The 21,812-nt window shown below is 36.7% G+C and overlaps 2 protein-coding genes across 6 annotated transcripts in view; one reads left to right on the top strand and one right to left on the bottom strand.

The window, feature by feature from the left end:
* The window catches only part of lrba (LPS-responsive vesicle trafficking, beach and anchor containing), a 240,783-nt gene that overhangs the window by 64,009 nt on the left and 154,962 nt on the right, over positions 1-21,812 (top strand). For all 3 annotated transcript variants that reach the window (XM_026203763.1, XM_026203765.1, XM_026203762.1), the window contains exons 22-25: positions 14,559-15,854; positions 16,024-16,199; positions 18,704-18,857; positions 21,545-21,725. In XM_026203763.1, the coding sequence (XP_026059548.1) occupies positions 14,559-15,854; positions 16,024-16,199; positions 18,704-18,857; positions 21,545-21,725 (1,807 nt within the window). The remainder of the gene's footprint in view (positions 1-14,558; positions 15,855-16,023; positions 16,200-18,703; positions 18,858-21,544; positions 21,726-21,812) is intronic.
* On the bottom strand, positions 5,172-14,293 carry LOC113044133 (uncharacterized). 3 transcript variants are annotated; one of them, XM_026203768.1, is made up of 8 exons: positions 13,900-14,293; positions 13,698-13,761; positions 10,376-10,461; positions 9,786-9,992; positions 8,436-9,436; positions 8,142-8,211; positions 6,666-6,840; positions 5,172-5,760 (listed from the first exon to the last, which is right to left on the bottom strand). In XM_026203768.1, the coding sequence occupies exons 4-8, from the start codon at positions 9,988-9,990 to the stop codon at positions 5,598-5,600; spliced, it is 1,614 nt and encodes a 537-aa protein (XP_026059553.1). In that variant the 5' UTR covers positions 9,991-9,992; positions 10,376-10,461; positions 13,698-13,761; positions 13,900-14,293; the 3' UTR covers positions 5,172-5,597. The 3 variants fall into 3 exon arrangements, with proteins under 3 accessions (XP_026059553.1, XP_026059551.1, XP_026059552.1); XM_026203766.1 differs by having other exon boundaries at positions 13,698-14,293; XM_026203767.1 differs by having other exon boundaries at positions 9,786-10,461; positions 13,698-14,293.

Here is a 21,812-nt window from a genome sequence, read left to right as displayed (position 1 = left end):
TGGGGGAGAGAGAGAGAGAGAGACATAGTGTGTGGAATAGAAAGAGTGTGTGTTTGCATCTTAGTGATGCACAGTATATGTGAATGGTTTGTGTGGTTTTTAGGTTGTAGTATACAAGGTCTCCAGATCCCCATGTTTGAACACATTTAATATTCATCTCAAATAGCCTTGGCAATCATTAGGACAAGTCCTCATAAATTCAACCGGCCTTTTGGGAACCCCCTGGTAAATAAATACATGCTCTTGGGCAGACATACGTACATTTAGATGCATGCAAAGCTTTTTTTTGTCTCATCTGTTCAGTTGTTTTTCCACTTTGCTGTAGAGTGCAGTCTGTCAGAATATTTCTTCAATATATCATTATAACATAAGCATGAAATATTTCTTAAATATATACTTTTATTTTGAACACATTCTGGGACTACAGTTAATTTTCATCACATAATAATACTACTATTAAAACAAAGATTTTAGCAAGTGTGCTGTTGTCTGATTGTTGCTTTTACTGGGCATGTGTGTTTCAAAAGAGACAAAGTCTCCTTTCCAGCCAGCCCACTGTAGGCAGACAGATGTTTCCGCAGATGGGCCTGCTGACACCAGGGCTTACCCAAGGTGCCCCTGTCCCAGCACTGCACATAAATGACACTGGCTCCACACAGTTACTGTAGGGACAGTTTTCTGCTGAAAGTGATCACCTTGTGAAAGACTTGGTGCCCTCTATGCTTTCCTAGTCAGCACTCTTCTCTTCCACTGATAAGAACATCTTAATGGGTGAAGGAGATGTTGTAATGGTCCTGCAAAAGTGGCTGCTCTTCGGGAGCCTTTAGTTTCCTTCTAGAATGCTCTATAGAGAGTTCTGTTATTTCCTCTGGGGCATCACACTATGCTTTTTTGTTATTATTTCGGTATCATATTGGCTGAGAGCCTTTTCCAGTGCTGCAGTATTCTAGTAAATATGGAAATCCAACCATTTAACCATTTGTATCACTCCAGTTGCAGTATTTCTCATAGCAAGTGTCATGATGGATGCCCAAATCCACTGTAATGTTATAAATAGTACTGTTTTGGTGTTAGAGAATTTAGTGTGAAAAGTTGGGTGAAAAATGTTCTTGTTTAGACTTCAAATATGTGATTTATTAAAACATTAGAAATTAGAAAACTAACCTCACCTTTTCACTCATGAACCCACTGCGATGCTTTTATACTTTTGACTGAATTGCCTAGCAACTTTTCTGATGGCTGTTGTTGTTTGTTAAATATTATTATGATTCAATAAATAATATTTTATGTAAATAATAATAGTATTTAATAGTAGTGTTCAGTATTGGGAAATCTTGTGTGTGTTCCTGATGGTTCTAAACTGACGTTTTCAAATGATCAAAGAGGCTGGGCTCAGCTGTAAACTGTCAAACTGAGATTTGAATCTTTGGCGAAAGTATTTTCAAACAAAATGGTTTTTAAAAGACATTCCGTTGTTGTTTTTAATGTCTTTATACACTTATGCCGTCGGACTGTTGTATAAATGCAGTATCACATGAGTAGCCATGTGATATGGCTGTGTATCAGCACAGCTGTGATTACTGTACCTCTGGCTGAATCACGTGCTGACATAGTCATATCTCACTGCTACTCATGTGATATTGCTAATATATAAACTAAAAAGTAGTTATTGTATTATATCTTAAGGGTAAATTGTGTGTTCGTCTTGACATATATTGTATGCCACTATTAATATCCCTTCACCATTTTTGACCTCTGGTGTTGTATAGGAAGACTTCTTATACCCTGCAGCTCAAGCAGTACGATACCTTCTTTTCAGTCTTTATTTTCTTGCACTTTCTTAACATTCTTAACAATTCTTGTTAACCAACAAGAAACAGATTTAAAAACAAAGGTGCTTGTCTTCTTTGACAGTTGTGTGATACTGGGCCTAATGGAGATGTTGGAAGGAATGACCTGCCTATCTTACAACGTCAAGCCTATTTTGTGGTGTCATGAAGCTGCTTATCGTACTTGACAACAGCAATACTATGGATTTAGAAGACAATGGGTTCCAGTACTGGAACATTGCTTGTAAAGATAGAGGCATGCCTGCAGTCAGTCTGTATTGAATACACTCATAGGCCGGTGTGCGAACTGGCTTTAGAACATGGATAACATTGACTGTAACATTGACATTGACAGTGATAAACCATTCACATTCTTGACATTCATTTTGCAAGCTTCCCATGCCATCACAAAAGCAAAGTTTAAAGAATTTCCTGAGTATTTTATGACCATCCTTTTTTATTTAGCTGTCTTACAGAGTTGGTCTAAGATCGCAGTTCTTTCATCTTAGTATTATTGTATAGTAGCTTAGTATTGCTATTGTGTTGTTCCACTTTTTCTCATTTTAATGGATCAAAACAAAATACAACACTTCAAAACAAAGTATGTTACAGAGTTTTGCTTCGCAGGTGCTTTTGCCACTTTTAATGTTATGCTTCGATTTTCTTTTCTTTAAAACAAGAGAGTAATTCTCCTTCCCTGAGTTTCTCTTTTTTACCTTTATTGTACACTTATGCAGACAGCTGTGAGTGTATCAAAGGGAGGAAAAAAAAAAAAACTAGCAGTGTATTTTGGACAGAAAAGAAGGGATTCAGTCTACTGACCACATTGATTTTTGCAGGAATGGAATCGCATTTAGCTAATCCAATTAGAGCATTCTCAGGGTCCCTATTTCCCCTTTGTTTTGCGGTTACTCACTATCTATTGATCTAAATGGGGCTCCCTACCAGCCCTAAAGTGAGAGTCTGTGGCCGACTGCTCCCTGCTGATCTAAGATCAGTGATTTAAGCGCTGTGTCTGTCTGTTGCTGAGCTTGCAGTCTGATTGCTGCAAGTTCTGCTGGATCATCAGTCTGATGCTGGATGAATCTTCCCTTGAATTAGGGATGCATGCATGTATTTATTTATCTATCTTATACTTAATTTTTATTTGTTAATTTGAAATTTTTGGGCTGGTAAAGTGCAGTTTTTTTAATGCAATTAATTATTGATATTTAAGGCCTTTTGAAAAACGGATTTGCATTAAGTTAATTAATAACAATAATTTGGCAACCAGCCAACCTGGTGATACAAATCTCATTGTCATGTTATGAAACCTGCACTATATCCTTTTAGATAAACTGTAGGTTTTTCAATGCCTCACATCTAGTTTAGAGAGTGGACCGGAATTAAATAAGATGAGATTGAAACTGATGTCTAGCCCACCGGGTGGCATACAGACTATATTTCAAAACCGCATTTCTATAGTTACCCCTTTCCAGAGTAACTTTATCTCTACAACACACCAAGGGCTCACATGTACCATTTGCCAGTTATGGTAAGGTAACTAATGCTTTTCACATGACGTAATACTGTACTTTATTGGTACGATATGCATTGTAGCGAGCTGCCAGACAATGAGGTGCTTTTAGTGTGCTTATGAGGATTTTTTAAACATTTAACAGCATATGGTATACTTACTGATTCTTAAAGATAATACCTAACAGGATAATATGGGGCCTCATGTGCAGCTTTTAAACCCTTAGTGGTTAACATGAGTTCTAACTTGAATTTTTCACAAATCCTCAAATGCCTTGCAGGCCTTCCTGATACTGTATGTTTGTAAGTTTATCCGAAATTGACTGGTTTTATCTGTAAGGCTCCATTCCTTCATATGGTATCTAATCACAAAGGAGGTGAATATTTTTCTGAAAATGCACCATGTGGATTTAAATGTTAAATGCTGATTTGAGCCCAGACTAATGGTCTTGCTATTCCAAAGAAGAGAGTCAGGAGAGAAAGAAAACTAGCAATACATTTCAGAGCTGTCCGTTCAGAGCCAACAGCCATGGATTACCAATCAGACCACATGGAAGATTAATGGCCAGGCTTGTAGCAGGCTAATTTAGAACAATAACGGCCAATTAATTACGTATAATAAGGCTTTCTTGCCTAAATGCAAATGTCGGCATTGGTGTGGAAGCTGCAAGTTGTTTCTCATTTCCCCAGTGGTCTGTTTGACTTTCTGTCTGTTGTGTTCGTTTGATAAATTGTGGTGTGTTTTGGTGTGCTCAGACTTCTGTATCTCTGTCTGCTGCTAATTGTAGTACTAACTAAATACACATAACCATCTCTCTTTTCATAGTATATTTATTCCTGCCTGGTCAGGCTATTGTACAGATTTTTTGGAAACTTGTATTATTGCTATTTTTTTTTAAATTCAATAATAATAATTATTTTTTTTGTAAGCGCTATAATCAGACTACATTATTAATATAAATACAGTAGGTGGCCAACCAGAATGTCTAATACCGCTTTATGTACTGCCGCTGCAGGGCCACGCCGTTAACTGCAAGTCAGTCGCGTGTTAAAGTCACTCACAAAGCTACCGCCAGGTGGCGCAAAAGGACAGTTTGCAAACTGATTGGAATTATAGTTTTTGTAAATGGAGATCAAATAAAAAAACTAAATAAAACAATACATTTATAATATAACATTATAACATCCTTAAAAATAATTAGAAATTTAATCTAAAATGTATTTTTAGAAAGTTAATTTCAAAACGTGAGATAGGCTGCAGCCTAATGCATCAAAAAAACAACAACTGCATGTTATGGTTATTAAACAGTCATTATGATAACCATTAAATTCCTTAATGTTGTGTTAAAGGGCTTTCATTTCGATCCACAGCCTAATGAAAGTTTTTGAACGAAAAATCCTGACCTTGGTCGTTGGTTCACTGTACAAGCATACACTGTAAAAAATAATCCTGTAAAAAAACAGTAAAATACTGGCAGCTGTGGTTGCCATTATCATACTGTTAAAATACGGTGTGTTACTGTTTTTGAAATTAACAGCTAAATACCGTTTTGACAACTACAGTATAAAACTGTAATTTTACAGCCTGGTATTTAACAGCTATATGCTGTAGTTGTCAAAACAGTATTTAGCTGTTAATTTCAAAAACAGTAACACACCGTATTTTTACAGTATGATAATGGCAACCACAGCTGCCAGTAGTTAACTGTTTTTTTACAGTCGTAGTTTTTACAATGAAACCACAATAATTTCAATTCTAAATGCTATTATAACCCTGCACATTATTTTTGTCATGGATTACAAAAAGGGAATAAAGACAAGTTAGTATTTTTTTTTATTATTCTGATACAACACCAGATAAATTCTGCTCAATTATTTTAAACTAAAATAGGCAAATAAAAAAATACTAGTCAAGTACTATTCAGTGCATACAATTAAGCACCCATCAAAATGCAAAAATGGCTTAAGAAAAAGCAAACAAATACAAAATATATAGAATTGACTTACCTCTATATAAAATACAAATCTAGTGTCAAATGAGGCTTTGGCAAACATTAGCCCAAAAACAGTTGCACTAAGACAAAGTAATTATTTAAAATAAATAATAATAAAAATAAATAAAAACTCTTAAATCAGGCTTTAAAAAACACCAGCCTTTTTTAATATCTAAATAACTCTGTATAAACAAAATATAACACCAGATGACAATGTTTCTGAAAACAAACTGCATGAGTGGGGAGTGTCAGGTACATTTTAAATGAAGTGCCACTCAAAGTCCATAAGTCTTTTTAAAAGATTTGAAACTTTGTTACTGACGGTTATGGTCTTCTTCTGCACGGTTTTCCCAGATTTTTTGGACATCACCTTTCCCCTTGCAGCTTTGGTCCCCTTTTCTGGATTAATTCCAACAAAACGTCTGAAAAATAAGAGGATAATATCTTCAGTGAACAATGATTTAAAAGGAATAGTTAATCCCAAACAAAAATGTATCCCATAATTTACTCACCCTCAAACCATAAGTGTATATGGCTTTCTTCTTCCAGCCATAATGCATAACATCCTTCCCAGCTTTTTAAAGTTTTTGAAGCTCCAATAAACGCATCAATAAAGCATAAAAGTTATCGATATGTATCCAGTGGGGTTAATAAATGTCTAATAAGGAAAGCCATGCCTTTTTTTAAGAAAGATTAGATTAATCTGGACAGGATTAGATTAATCTGAGGACCCTCGAGTTTGACGAAAAACAGTAGGTCATTTGCTCTGGAATTTTCACAGAGGTCGTGTGAGAAAAAGACAGACATGGCAGATTCGGACAGGATTCAAATCTCAAAGTACATCTGTCAAGCATAAATTTCTCTAATGTCCCCCTGTGAAGCTAGTCCCGTCCGAATAGGGCTTAAGACGTTTTGAAAGAATAGGACTTTGATATAAGATTTCATATGTCGGGTCAAAGGTCATTCTTCTGCCGGAACTGGACTCTATCTGGAACTCGCTTTCGGCTGTTTCTGGAAGCCAGTGATTATAGCTGATAAAAGTTATAAACATGGATATTTTTCTTACAAAAAACCATCGCTTCACTTCATTAACCCCCTGGAGTCGTATGGATTTTATGATGGATGGATGCGGTTTTTGGAGCTTCAAAAACTCGGGATCTATTCAATGCCATTGCAAAGCTGGGAAGCCAGAATATTATTTTCTCTTTATAACTCCGACTGTGTTCGGCTCAAAGAAGAAAGTAAGGATGGCTTGAGGATTCTATTGTCACCATACTAATACTAACATGTTAATTAGAAATAAATAAAATAAGTCCAAACTTGTTACCTTTGAAGGAATTCTAGTGTGGATGCTGCTTCCTCTTGGTACTGCAAATTAAAAATGTAATACGAAGAGAACAATGCAGCAAGTCCAGAGATAAAGGTTGGCTGCACACCCTCGCAGATTATTCGGCCTTCGAGGCTGATCATCCATTGTTTCATCCATTGGCCCGGATTATCACCTGGATCATAAAGGAATGGATAAATTAATGGTTATTCTATGATCTCTGGAGAGTTTGGTGTAGAAAAGGTAGTTAGAAATTAGTACATTATTTTATAACCTGAAAAAATGCACACAATGTCATGTCTTACAATTTAACAAAACCTACAATATCTTTATAAAAATAAAAAAAGGAAAAAGAAAGGTTGTTTAAGTCTGTTTTTAACTTAAAGGAGAACTCCGGTGTAGTAACACATTGGTACCAAGTCGAATGTTCTCTGGGATTTGTTTTCATTAAAATCGAATGTAAAGAGTTTTATCTCTAAAAACTGATTAGCTTATAACGCTATATATGAGGGCATATCCTAAGTAAAAATAAATAACTAGTTAATATCACTAAAAATGCTCAAAATAGCCCCACTCTAACACGGTAGCATAATAATAACATAAAAGTTCTCGGTAACACTTTAGAATAAGGTTCCATTAGTTAATGTTAGTTAATGTATTAATTAACATGAACAAACAATGAATAATACATTTATTACTGTATTTATTCATCTTCGTTAATGTTAGTTAATGAAAATACAGTTATTCATTGTTAGTTCGTGGTAATTCACAGTGCATTAACTAATGTTAACAAGCACAACTTTTGATTTAAATAATGCATTAGTAAATGTTGAAATTAACATGAACTAAGATTTATAAATGCTGTAGAAGGATTGTTCTTGCTTAGATCATGTTAACTAAAGCAGTTAACTAACATTAACTAATGGAACCTTATTCTAAAGTGTTACCAAGTTCTCAAAACTTCGGTTTGTATGTAGGGACCCTCATTATGCTACCGTGTTAGTGTATGGCTATTTTGAGCCTTGTTAGTGGTATTAACTAGCGATTTCTTTTTACTTAGGATATGCCCCCATAAACTGCATTATAAGCTAAACTGTTGTAGAAGAGAAAAAACTCTTTACATTCGATTTTAATGAAAACAAATCTAAGAGAACGGTCGACTCGGTATCAATGTGTTATTTCACCCGAGGTTAATTTTGCGCCGGAGTTCTCCTTTAATGCTAAGCCAGCCTCCGAGAGGGAAAAAAAGTGTACAATACAATAAAGTGTAGTGATTTTTTTGTAAAGACTCAAACTTGTCTTTGATTAATAAAAATGTCCTCAAATTCAAACCAGCACAGTGTAATAAAACATGATTCAAAGACAGTAAACTCTAGAATGAAGCACTTAAATGTGAATCCTTTCATAATAGTAAAACTTGTGTGAGCCTTGTTTTTGTAAAATAAATTGCAGACATGTCTAATATGATATACTTACCAAGCAGGATCAAACGAGGACTCACAGGCAGGTTCCCCATCTTTTCGAGGTCAGCAGGAGTGGCAGACATCTATTGTCAAAGATAACAATTTAAGACAACTGACTAATCTTAACGTGATACGTGCTGATAACGTTGATAATATTCTACAGAGGTAAAAGGCTTTTTGTACTCAGAACAGGAACATATTCAAAAAAATATTATATTTTGATGGGAGTAAATGATGAGAGGACTATCATGTTTGGTTGAACCATTCCTATACAGGTGTTCGTTTTAAGAACTAAAGATAAACTTACATTTTCTTGAAGAATGAGTCCATCTTGCTTTTCCATGAAGTGAGCCATTAGGAGTTGAACAATTTGGTATGTTGAATCAATGGGTTCATCTTTGGAAAGGATTGACTTGACTTCTGAGTTGGTAGGCTTGCTTTTAAAAAACTCTAAGATGCTCTTTCCACACTCCTCCATAGAAAGTTCAAGTGCACGCAGGACATTAATGTCAGTGAGCAGCTCAAAATGGGCGAACAGGCCTTTCTGAAAAAAGAGGTATGGCCACTTTTCCATCAACTCCGCAACAGAAGGTGCTGGCACACTATTTATTTGGCTCCGTTGCAGGCAGAAAGTTGTCTCCATCAGTTTTTCAACCTCAGCTTTCTCAGCTCCCTTTGCACCTTCTTGACAGAATAGATCCTCCAGCTTCTTACGTTTAGTCTCAATGGAGACATCAGTCTCATCTAAAGGAAGATCAGGCTGAAACCGGGTGCAACCATATGTGTCAGTGGGTCCTCTTTTAAGACCACTGGCAGCTGACCGGTGCTGTCGGAAGCTAGTGGCCCGGCTGAGGTTATCAATTCTATTCTTGATCTGGGCCAAAAGTGAGCTGTAACCTTCCCCTACAACTCGGCCATCATGAAGTTGATCCGCAAAGCTCTGGGGATATTGATGGACAATCGCTTTACAAATAGTAAGACACTGTGCACGTGTTGGTGTTGGCTCAAATTTTCTCATTTCATCGGCAAGCACCCTGACCATTTGTCTTCTTGCTGGTGGTGAAGGTCTCTTCCCAGAAGAGAGAGCAGACTGAATTTCTGCAGGCATGAGCTGCCATGGTACCTGAAAGGTATTTGACCACGATTTCCTAAAATGGGATGTAGATGGTTGACTGTTTTCAAGACTGCTTGATCCTCCATCAGTAGTTACCGACATATTAGAAGAGCATGGCTGTGGTGAGGAGCTCCCAGCTGATAAGGAAGGAGTGTGCTGCATAGTGGTGAGATCCAAAGTGACAGTTTCTGACTCTGAGTAAAACAAAATATAGAACAGGTAGTTAAAATCCACACGATCTGTACAGACACAACTTGATATATACAGAATAAAATTGATTCAATTCCACACACGGTAACAATGGCCGGTTTTCTACAAATGTAGACATTGTTTGCATCTAAAACTATTCACATTGTTCATGTCACTACTGGGGTGAGTGCGCAAGCAAGCAAACAAATTGTTTAAGTAAAACTAAATAACAACGTTCATATCTGATGAATAGAAAATTATGTCCCTGTTAACATCTCTCAACAACCCACTTTTACATGTTCAGCCATTTTAAAAAGAATAGAAATATAGATGAAGATGTGAGATTATAATTACCCATTTTAAAAGCATTGAGAAGTTTTCTGAGTTTTATAGTTGGTAGTATGTCACTGATGTCTTCTTGTTGAACAAACTGAAGATCATCTTTGGATTCCAATCCCGAGCCTACAAGTTTGTCAATCAAAAGCTGTGTGGTGTTCTCATCATTTGACGGCAAAGCCCTGAGGATGATTTCCCTCAGTTCTCCGACCAAGGCGGACATTGCTTTAAATTGAGACAAAAGAATGATGAAGAACTATTACAGACATATCAAACACTGTGTATTTTGACAATGGATAATAATCCAGAAGGTCATTCTGATTAACACAAGTGTAGGATCCATTCATTGGTGTCAAGCAATGAACACCCATGTCAGGGATACTGTAAGTTTGGAAAAGTTCTGTGATGAAGTACACTGAAGTATTGTGTATGACTGTCATCACAATCCTCCCCACAATAAGCCCCTCATCAGTTTCATGAATGACAACATACATGTTTTTTTTGTATGTTGTGCCTTTCACAGTTGCCTCATGAGAAACCAAAGAATTTTCAGGCTGAAAATCATATCCAGATACAGACTCTCTTATGACATCATTGTAGTCACTCACCACAAACTCTGTTGCCTTTTCTGCTACAATAGAAGGAGGGAAGAGCTCACCAGCATGAAGAAACGCCTGCAGAAGCTGATGTCTTTCTGAGAGAGTAAAGCACAGATTTTTAAAGTTATGTAGTTTTCTTACACACTGTTTGAAATACATGTGCTTACTTTCGAATCTTAATGTCCACAAACGGATGAGTGGTCCAAAATGAATAATGAGCTCTGGGTAGTGGCTAAGGTAATGATGTTTAGGTCTGAGAGAGTAAGTAGGGAACATGTGTTTCCTAAAATATAGGTACTCATCAATCAAAACTCTCAAATACCCTATCTGACCACTGTAAATGACTGGTGCACAAACAAGTGCAACAATTTCCCTTAACAGTAAAATTAGTTGCCAAACTTCATTCTCACCAGGTGATTCAATTTGGTCACCAATTAACATTGGCAGCATCCTCAAAAAACACCAGTTCTGTACAGCATGCCCACTTAGCTTCTCACTTCCTGGGTTAATCTCACACGGTCTGTCACAGTTGTCATTACCTAGAAACTTGAACTGACTAATCCTTCGATTCAATTCCAGATACGTAAACTGTCTGTCAACCTTTACAAGATGTTGTATGCATAAAGCAAGGTCATACGACACAACACCTTCAAATAAATCATGTCCAAGGCATGGGGGCAACCCTGGCTGAGAGACATGATAGAAGGAGAGCTCATTGAACAAAGAGTCAAACTTGATGCCTCCACTATGGTCCAAACCCTTATCAAGGTTCTCAACGTGATGTTTGTAAGACTCTGCTGTACGAAATGTGGCTCTGGAAAGTGGATTTTCCTGAAAAGTATATTTTTCAATTTCGCAATATCTGCAAAAGTATCTACTTCCGCTGAAATTCTCCAGAAATCCACCAATGCTATGTGAGCCTAAATTGTCACCAGCTATTGCCTGCAAGATTCCTTTAACGTTCAGTCCATCTGGAAAATCTACGCCTGTAGTCTCAAGGTCTTTAAGGTCATTGATTAAGCACCTCATGACCAATTCTTGACCAAAGTACTTAAAGTCTTGTTCCCTGCAGAGAAACACCAGTTGCATTTGGTCAGTACTTGATCTATTATGAGGAAATAGATCTGCTAATGTGAGGTACATAGCTAGAATTTTATGCTTTTTTTTCCCAGACCCAAGAGGGTTCGCAACCTCAAAAGCATCTTGATATAAGACCAAGCCTAATGCAGATTCATCTGCATGATGCAAGTTTGCAGTTATGTTTTCACCATCCCAAACATCCTTTAAAATGTCCTTCAACCGGACACGACTGTGCACATCATTGTACTGTTCTCTTACAGACTTGCAGTGAAGGAGAGATTCAATTGTTTTTTTTACTGGTACATACTGCACAAAACACTCTTTACCTGCTTCATTCTGTCCTAGGCGAATAGGCACAGGCTCAACATAATGAAAGCTTTTCTTGAAAAATGTTTTTCTTCGCTGATCTGATCTTAATTTGTGGCTATTACAGGATGTAAAAAGATCTTCAGCTTTAAGATCGTCAAGTACCATTTTTATCATTGCTTCTGGAACATTAAGTGAGATTAACTTTTCCTGAAGTCTGAAAAGCAAATGGGACTGATTGATTTCATGTATTGACTGCATGTCTTCAATGATTGTCTGAATGACTGAGGCTGGAAGCAATAGCTTGGCTTGCAATTTCAAATAGAACAGAGCAAGATTCCTTAAAAACAAAGTGTTGTCAACATTTTCAGGACTAACATCTGGTTCCTCATCATTTTCATCAGCATCAGTCTGAACATCAATGTCTTGAATCTGAGAGCAGCTGGCTTCAGGGTTTGCTGTAATAGAGTCAATTAGGCCTTCTATATTTTTGTTATGTTTTCTGGACAAATGAGAGGTAAATGTTGATTTAACAGTAAATGTTTTACCACACTGCTTGAAAGGGCATGTGACTTTTCGTCCCTCTTTAATGTGCATTTTGACATGAGAAATAAACTCGGGTAAAGAAGAACTTTTGGCCCTACACAAATCAACATGACATTCCAAGGAATGTGTAGTGCACATTGTGGTTTCTGCCCTATATCCTGCATGGTGTCTGTACACGTGAGATTTCAAACCAGCATTTTTTTTAAACTTCCTATTACAGTTAGGTATGCAGCAACGAAAAACAATATTTGAGACATTGCTGTGTATTTTCATATGTTTCACATAGATCACAGGGGTATCACATGTTTTCCCGCAGAGCTGACAATGAAACATGTTGTAAAGAACAGATCTAGATAATAACTACCGAAGCCATCGATTCTCGTTCAAATACGTTATAAAATGGCTGAAACAGATGCAGTGCAAGACGCTGATTTGCTGCTATTAGTAGCTGCAATAAAGCCAGCAGCGGTTTGAAAAGGCACCTTTACAGTAGCTAATTAGACAAGAATTTAAAATGTTGTTCATACCTCACTTACCATTTACTTACAAAAAAGCCCGTTTCATAAACACTCGTAATTCGAAATTAAATTCGAGTTTTACTCGTAAAACTCAAACTTCATAAGTCACTTGCATGCTTGGCAGTAGTCTACACACGCTATTTGAATGTGCATGCAAATCTTACCTGTTCACTAACCGGATTCACTGGATATTGCTATTTTAATTATAAGTAGCCTAAGTTGATAACAGGGCGATTAAAATAAGCGCGGAGCGGCAGATAATTTGTCTATGTCTCTAGATGTCTCTCATGGACTGAATGCGCACGTTAACATTACGACACAAGAAAAAAAAATACTGAATTATCTAGTTAATAACTACCGAAGCAATAGATTTTCGTTAAAATGTCTGAAACAGATGCAGTGCAAGACGCTGTTGCTGCTATTATTTTTTGGCGATCAAGCCAGCAGCGGTTTGTTGACCTAGTAATTACAAGAATTTAAAATGTTCCTCACTACCATTTACTGACAATAAATAAATAAATTGTACATGTGCCCATTTCATAAACACTCAAACTTCATTATTCACGTGTATGCTTGACTAACTTATCCTACACACATGTTATGAGTGTGCCTAACCGTTCACTAACCGGATGCACTGGATCTTTATATTGTTATTTTATAAGTAGGCTATGCTACTTAAAAGGGCGATTAAATTAAGCGCGGAGCGGCAAATTAAGTTATAGACCGGCAGATAAATTATTGTCTGTTTCTATCTCATGGACTGAAATGTGCACATAACACAAAATAAAAAAAAAAGATTGATTTCCTTCATTCCCATTCATCTATTACTTGGATAAAGTTTGGTAAAATATGCAGGTTGGATGAAAATTAGGGATTCTTACCTGTGTTTGTGTAATAAAGATGGCTGTATGATGGCAGTCTGGGATCCGTCGACCAATTATTTGCCTATAACGTTAAGTTAAAACACATAATTTAATTGAGGCATCTGATTTAAATCACAGAAGCTTTATTAGAAGTTTAAGATGTTATATTTTAAAGTAATAGGTCATTTAAAGATAATAAAATAATAAGTTGCAAACCTACCTCAATCTGATATTCCAAACTGGCGCCTTGTGCTCATTGGATGAAAATAGGGTATAATACTGTTAAATAACAGTGTCAAATTGTTGTTGATCGACCACGCAACCCGAAGTGAACAAGTCTTCCCATAATGCATTGTAAAAAAAAGCAAAATGCTGTTATTACATGGAAACAGTAATTTGCTGTTAAATTTCCATGTAAATTTACAGGAATTTTTTACAGTGTACATATAGTTCACGAGACTTGATTTGCGTCACAATTTACTCTGACTCACAGGATATTAACTTCGAATGTTTAGATTACATTTAGGGATGTGTGTATTTTGCCATAAAAAATAAACCCATTGAAAAGGTGGCTTATTATTGCATGTTATAGACTGGGCCTAGTTCTAACATATTTTGGCATTATAGTTACATAATATCATAAATTCTGAAAGGCTTGAAAATTACATTTAATAATTTGTTATAGTTTGTTAATAATTTTAATAATATTATATTATATATATATAACAATTCCATATAGTCGTATAATATAGTACTACATCTTTACAGAACTTCTATATTATACTGTACCTTAGTTAGTTTGCTCTGATTGAGAATTGACATTTTGCTCCCGTGCATAATAAACATTCCTTCAAACTGTCTTACTGTCTGTTTCATCAGGTCACCTTTGAGCAACACAAAGAGAATCTGGCCCACATGTTCCTTGAGTACCAGCGGATGGGTTCTGAGGGAGGATCTGAAAGCAGGATCAGAACTGTATCTGGAACCAGTCATGATTCTCAGTTCCTTGCCTCAGCAAGTAGTGATCTGAATGCTGACGAGACTGCTCCATCTACAGTAATTGAGCTACGTGTTGATGAGAAGGTTACTGATCAGCCTGGAGACAATGAGGAAACCAGGGACCAGATCCCAGTCACAGTGTCCAACATTCTGGCCAGAGATGAGGAAGAGAGACAGACAGACACTGTCGCTACCTCACCAGAGACAAATAAAGAGGATAAAGGTGAACAGGTCACTTCAAAAGAACCAGGAAAGGATAATGAAGTGCAAAATATAGAGGTTGACATTGATGGAGACCATGAGAGAGTGGAAAGAGTTGAGGCTGACATCACAATGACTGAAGGGAGTGTAAACGAAAAAGAAAGTGCTGATCTGAGTGTAATAGATGATGCAGACAATACTCAGACTGCAACCGACAAGGATGCCAATGTGGAAGCTGAAGCTGTGAAGATACCAGCTGAAGATGATGGTCAAACAAGCACTGCTGATACTGTACTAAATGTTCAAGTAGGAGATAAAGAAAAGGGACCTGGAGATTCTTCTCCTGAAGTTGTGAAGGAAGCCAGAGTGGAAGGAACTTCTGAGGCTTCAGCAAACCAGGAGACCAGCGAAACTGGGGCCTCCATCAAGAATGAAGATAGCACTGATGTTTCCTCAGCCAACAACTTAGTGAAGGTCAGTGATGACAGCACGGAGGAGACTTCTTTTGTTTCAGCTACAGCAGGTGAGACTGATGACAATAGTGCTGAAAAGGAAGATGATGGGAAGGAGAAAGACAAGAAGCTGGAAACCGAAAAAGATGAGAAGCCGTTACAAAATGAGAAAATAGAGGAAACCAAGGATGAACCAGCTCACGTGGTGGAGGTGGATTTAAACCGAAGCACCTCTATCGATGAGACCAAGCTTCACACAGAGACTACAGCTGGTCATGGTGCTGTTGAGACCGAGCAAACTCCAGAAGTGCTTTCTCCAGATTTGTCCAAGGTGTCTACGGCAGAGGTTAGCCCTTGCACTGAGAGTATGTCACAGGATCCAGGAACTAACCAAGACATTCTGAAGGCAGCGGGGACTGAGACCTCAGCAACTAAAACCAAAGAGATTAAAATTGCTAGACTGGATGTGTCAAGTGTGGCCTCAGACACAGAGAGATTGGAGCTAAAGGACACCTCAACAACAGTAAGTTTTGCAATATTAATAACTGAGGAACATGAGACCTGGTTGAGACCTACAGAAATGTACTCATTTTATTGATTATATGAAAAATTTTGATTTGTCACGGGGCAAGAAAACACTTTTCTTTAGGTCACACAAAACACATTTGAGAAGAATTGTGTATTTTTTGCAGAATCTGAGTGCAAATCCAGCAGCTTCTTCAAGCCCCTCAGGTCAGGACAATGAGGGCTCGTCTTCGGCACGGTCCACTATGTTCCGTATCCCAGAGTTCAAGTGGTCTTATATGCACCAGCGCCTTTTGACTGACCTGCTGTTCTCTATTGAGACCGATGTGCAGATGTGGAGAAGGTGAGAGAAAGACCAGGAACCAAAAATTGTCATTTTAGTCTACTTTTTGTGTGAAGCTTTCATTTTAGTTGTTATTAGTTTTAGTCACATTCAAACTCTTTCTAGTCTAGTCAAGTTTCAGTGGACTAAAAGTATTTTACCCTTATTTTAGTCAGAATTATCCATGACTATTTTCGTCTAGTTTTGGTCAATGAAAATTGTATTTTAGTCTCTTTTTAGTAATGCAATTATATTTAACCCAGTCAATATAGTATTAGTACCTAGTAGTATGGTCGAAACCACATTGTTTTAGCCAAACCCATTTCAGACAAGGTTATCTTATTATATTATTGTTACCTTATAGACTATAGATTATATCCATTCCAGAAACAGAAGATGCTCTGATTAGAATTCACAAACATTTATTTTACCAACCAAACATGTTAGAAGTACACACATCGATCCCTTTCTCTGTGTCAGACTTAACTTTGATTGTTGTCTCCTTATTAAATAATGGCACGAGTGGGGCTTGAGGAAGTGACCTCGCCTGCGTCTGCGCAGTGTGACCTGACACAGCCCCTGAAGTGAGACACAGGAAACAGAAATACTGCTAAATAATAATAACGCGACTAAATGAGATGAAATAACGCTATAACATTTTGTTTAGTCTCGTTTTGGTCAACGAAAATAAAGAGACATTTTAGCATAGTTTTTATTTTGTAAACCACATTGTCTCATTTTATTCGTCAACAATATTGCATTATACATTTAATTATAGTCATTGTCACATGACCAGCATTTACGTTGCATCTAGTCTCATATTTATCACATGATAAAGGTTCGTTGACGACGATATTTAGTTATCATTTTCGTTGACGAAAGCAACACTACAGAAGCAAAAGTAATATTCGATAAAAGCTAATTTTTTGATTAGTAGTCGAAAATCGCACCCCTCCCACGCATGCCCATATAAAGAGAGAGAGGGAGAGAGACTATTAAGGCTTTCAATCTGTATGATAACAAACTGTTAAATTCATTAGAGAATAGTCTATCCTAACCCAAGCCAATTGATGGTTGTATGATTGCTGAAAAACATTAATATAACATAACTGAATGATGGCACTTATTAACATAACAGTCCGTCGATTATCAACTGCTCACAAGGCTGTAGGAGTCTAGGACATTTCTATTTGAAAAATAACCATGAACATTAATAGCATTTTATTTTTATTTTTTTACATTTACAGATGAATTAAGATTAGAACACAGTAATTCAGCCATAAATATTAGGCTTAAAGCACAGTATGCACTAAAACATATTGTGAACAGCCTTAATGATGGCACTTATGTGAACATTAATTTTAACATCTGTATTAATAACAATAACCTATTTCATATAAAAAAAAAAAAGATGCTCGGGAAGATGGGAGCGCAATCTGTTCACAATTAGTCTGGCCACAGAGAACACCCTTTCTGCTTTTGCAGCCATTATAATAGTTTAGTTTAGGTTTTTAATGGCAAAGTGGTCATATTTCGTTTCGATTCTTTATTAACTCAATAAAAAAATATATTTGGAACATTTTATGTTTGTTAAATTCAAGTTTTTTTGTTTTTTAAATAATCTACAAAGCGGCCTCAAGACAGTCAGTTAAGCATTTTTGTCAGTTTATCCTTCTCAAAAAATATATATAAATAACATCAGTGTTATAATATTTTAGGAATAAAGTCAAAATAACAATAATAAAATCATGTAAAAGTGAATATATTACACCTGTATACTCCACCAAAAAAAAAAAAAAAAAAAAAAAGTATGTGGCACCTGTCATTCCTCACATATAACACGAAAAACAGCAATAGACTTACTGAAGATTTTTTAAACTCAAATTTATTTATTTCACGAGACACTCGTTTGTATTAAATTTACCATAATTAAAAGCTTGTGAATAGTCACATAACTTTATTTACTTAAGAAAAAATTAACATAGCAGATTCAAAAATGTATATATGGGTGGTAAATGTTTATGGTTAACAACCACTGGAATAAAATTTTTTATTCTTTCAACAAATAATAAATCATTTTAATGCAGTTAGCTCATAATCACGGGAAATAGGAAGTTTCTCTCAGCACAGTGGAGTGCATCATTTTGATAACTTTGTGGTTCGTTATTTTGAGTTGTTTGGGACGCGGTGACACTAAAGACCCTCTCACAACATATTGCTTTATAGATTGCGTTTGCCGCTCATGTTCACGAAATCATGCTGCAGTAGTTCCCACCTCTTCCAACCGAGCGTGGCACGAAGCGATCACATTAGTCAACCTAACCGGCTGTGGGGGTCAGACGTTCTCGGGCACGGTTCACATCCTTAGAAAATTATCGCACAGCCTAATCGATATTCTGTAATTAAATCGACTATTCGAAAAAATCGTGACCCATCCCTACTACAGACAGCTCCCTTTGATGTTGTAGTAAGTTTCACAATTTTTTTGATAATTTTATAATTTGTTTTCTCACTTCTCCCCACAGTCATTCGACTAAGACAGTTATGGACTTTGTGAACAGCAGTGAGAACGTAGTGTTTGTGCACAACACTGTCCATCTAGTCTCTCAGGTGGTGGACAACCTCATCATGGCCTGTGGAGGAATCCTTCCTCTGCTGTCTGCAGCCACCTCTTCTACGGTTAGTATGCGTGTGCGTTTCCATCAAGTACGTCAAAATCCAATAGAACTATTACAATCAGCAATGCTGTCTATTATGGGATGCATGAGAGATTGCTCAAAATGTCAAGTAGCTGACAGTAAATGAATGCTTTTACTTGCACTTGTTACTTCTGACAACAGGATAAATAGATTTGTTGTGAAGTTCACTTTGGCATCTCAAGTTTTGTGGCATGATGCAATGCATTTCCCCTGCTACTGATGTGTTTCAGTCCCGCTGAAGGACAGTTAGGCTCACTGAATTTGTCCACTTTATTTTTCTGATTTCCTTCTTTATGGTTGGACGTAAGTTTGCTAGTGTTTACGTGTATATGTCAACATAAAGCTCAGACGATTCTGCAGTATTCTTGTCATTATGAAATTCTACATCCCCTGGCCATCCAAAGTAGTTTAGCTTTTGTAATATTTTGACTAAATTGATTCTGCTTTAAGCTTCCAAAAAACAAAACTTTGTTTTATTGAATACTCATCCCAGGTTTTATTGTGTTATACTTAATATTAGGGAAGTAAATTGGTCATTCATTTAAACGACGTTCGATCATGTTCGATCATTTATATACCTCACTCACAGCTGCTCGCATGATTTCTGCACATGAGCCATGGTTAATTGACCTTCAATAACTCTAATCGATTGCATCTCTTATCGACAATTAATCAACCACCAATTAATAGTTGACATCCCTACTTAATATAAAATAAAAAAAGTATTGCGATTTTTTTTTATAACTTACTCTACCACTAATAACCTTTTCTGATAGAAAAGCTATACCCCAGTCAGCATATTTGAATCTCATTAAATATCCTCTCATGTTACTATCTGCAGCTTTTGCCTCAAACAGGAAATGTCTAAAAAAAGATCCCATATTTTTCAAGTTCCTTGATGGTTTTTCATGCTATTCACAGCAGCTCTTACATCAGAGTAAAAGCATAATTTCAGTCAAGTCTGAGAGGACCCTTAAATCATGGTGTGATAATGTGTACATACTAAATTAACATAGATGAAGAGTTTCGTTGCAAAATGAGATATATCCATTTGGAGAAATGTTGGTTATTTGACATTATTATTTAAGACATCAACAGTCAAGTTCATTCACAATTTTTTGTACATTAAACTATTACTTGAGCTCAGTGAAGGCCAGGGACACAATATTCTTCAAATCCAGGATATTTTTTATTAAATTTTATGTCCATAAATAGTTCATAAATAAGTCATAATCCATGCCAAAATGCAACATATTTATCTTAACATTGTCAAACATCTTAAATTGGTTAAAAAAACAATACATCATATATATATGGAATAGTATATACAAAGATTGATTAATAATAATAAGATTCTGAGTTAGTTTTGGCCAGAACATACACAACATAATAATAATTATTATTTTTTTATTATTTTTTTGCAAAATGCAATGCAAAGGCGCGTTTACGCGCGTCTGGAGGTCTCGCGGCGCGAAGGCGTGTAGCGCGGCGCGGAAGACGCGAATTTGCCTCATTCACACGTCTAGAGACACCTTTGACTTTCACACTAGGGGTTTTAAGAAAGATTTTCTTAAAATCATTCGCGCCAGACGTTCTATTTGCGTTTGGTGTGAACACAGCAACCTCCCTGGCTTTCTTCTTGACATCAGCAGAGACTCTTTCCCTGCTGCATTTGTTTATTGTTGACAGACACAGGAGTTTTTTATCCTGGTCCACTTTTGTAGCATTTTTATACATTTTTGTGAAGTTGAAGGCTACATCTTCATCTGACAATTTGTCGGCATGACACAGACCAACATTACTCGCAATCGCACGATGACCACAATTAATCTTTGTATGTTTTCCTTCCCCTGAATGCCTTGCCCATTTGGTCTTCTCCCTTTGATGATTTTCTATAGATGCCTTCCTCTTTCTCCCAACATCATCTGGAATGACCGGCTCCAATCAGTCATCGAAATCCATAACGTTAGCTTGACTCTGAAGCTTTGATTCTCTGACTGACAGCTGTTGATCAGTAACGTATGCCTACGTGACTGACAGCTCGTCTACAGTATAAACAATAAAATGGTAAACGTTTTTTAGTTAGCCTATTGAATCCTCTTTTTAAAAATGTTTTTTTTGTTTTAATATTATCGTTAAATCACTGAGCAAACTCGGAGCACTTCACCGGCGGTGACTCTCTCCTCGCGTGGCATCCTGAGCTTGCGCAGGATCCTGAACGTTCTATAGCCTAACCGTTATATCGCACTTTGTAAAGAAACTGGGCTGGCAGAGATCGCGTTTTGTGAAAAAATACATTTTGTAGTAGGCTTAAAATGTACATTTCAAAATCTTATTAATGGCAGCAATTCACACATAGATTAAGGTACAACTGAACAGTAATTTCCAATAATAAAATCCAAATGTCAAAAAATGGCGTTTATCACGTTTTGCAAACAAACTCTTCAGATCTCATTAGAAGAAAGTGTGCTGGCCCATCTTAATGATGATCATTTATATTCTTACTTTAATGATTGTGAGTAATTTGATTACAATAGCTATGATGATGAAAAGTGAGGTTGATGATAAAGGTGACCATCAGTACATTATGCAGGTTTGAGTGAAGATTGTGCTGATTATGATGGCTGCAGATGCGGTGATGATGATGATGATGGCACTGTCTTGCAGCATGAGCTGGAGAACATTGAGCCGTCTCAGGGTTTGTCTGTGGAGGCGTCACTGATGTTCTTGCAGAGGCTGATCAGTCTCGTGGATGTTCTGATCTTCGCCAGTTCACTCAACTTCACAGAAATCGAAGCAGAGAAGAACATGTCCTCTGGAGGAATCCTAAGACAATGCTTACGTTTGGGTATATCTCTCTTTTCTGTCTATTTTTTTTGTGCTGTTTGCGAAGGCTTGTTTTTAATCTATTAAGTCTTGTTACAGTAGCATCACC

This window comes from Carassius auratus, chromosome 26 (assembly GCF_003368295.1).
Source record: "Carassius auratus strain Wakin chromosome 26, ASM336829v1, whole genome shotgun sequence".
Taxonomy (NCBI): Eukaryota; Metazoa; Chordata; class Actinopteri; order Cypriniformes; family Cyprinidae; genus Carassius; species Carassius auratus.
This window is presented reverse-complemented; position numbering and strand designations above follow the sequence as displayed.

Excerpts from the sequence above, each read along its gene's own strand:
- LOC113044133 (XM_026203767.1), bottom strand. The coding sequence starts at position 9,990 with ATGTCCGCCTTGGTCGGAGAACTGAGGGAAATCATCCTCAGGGCTTTG. Across the intron at positions 8,212-8,435 it reads GACTCATTCTTCAAGAAAAT|ATGTCTGCCACTCCTGCTGA; the intron begins GTAAGTTTATCT and ends CTTTGACAATAG. Across the intron at positions 6,841-8,141 it reads TCCTCGTTTGATCCTGCTTG|GTGATAATCCGGGCCAATGG; the intron begins GTAAGTATATCA and ends TTTATGATCCAG.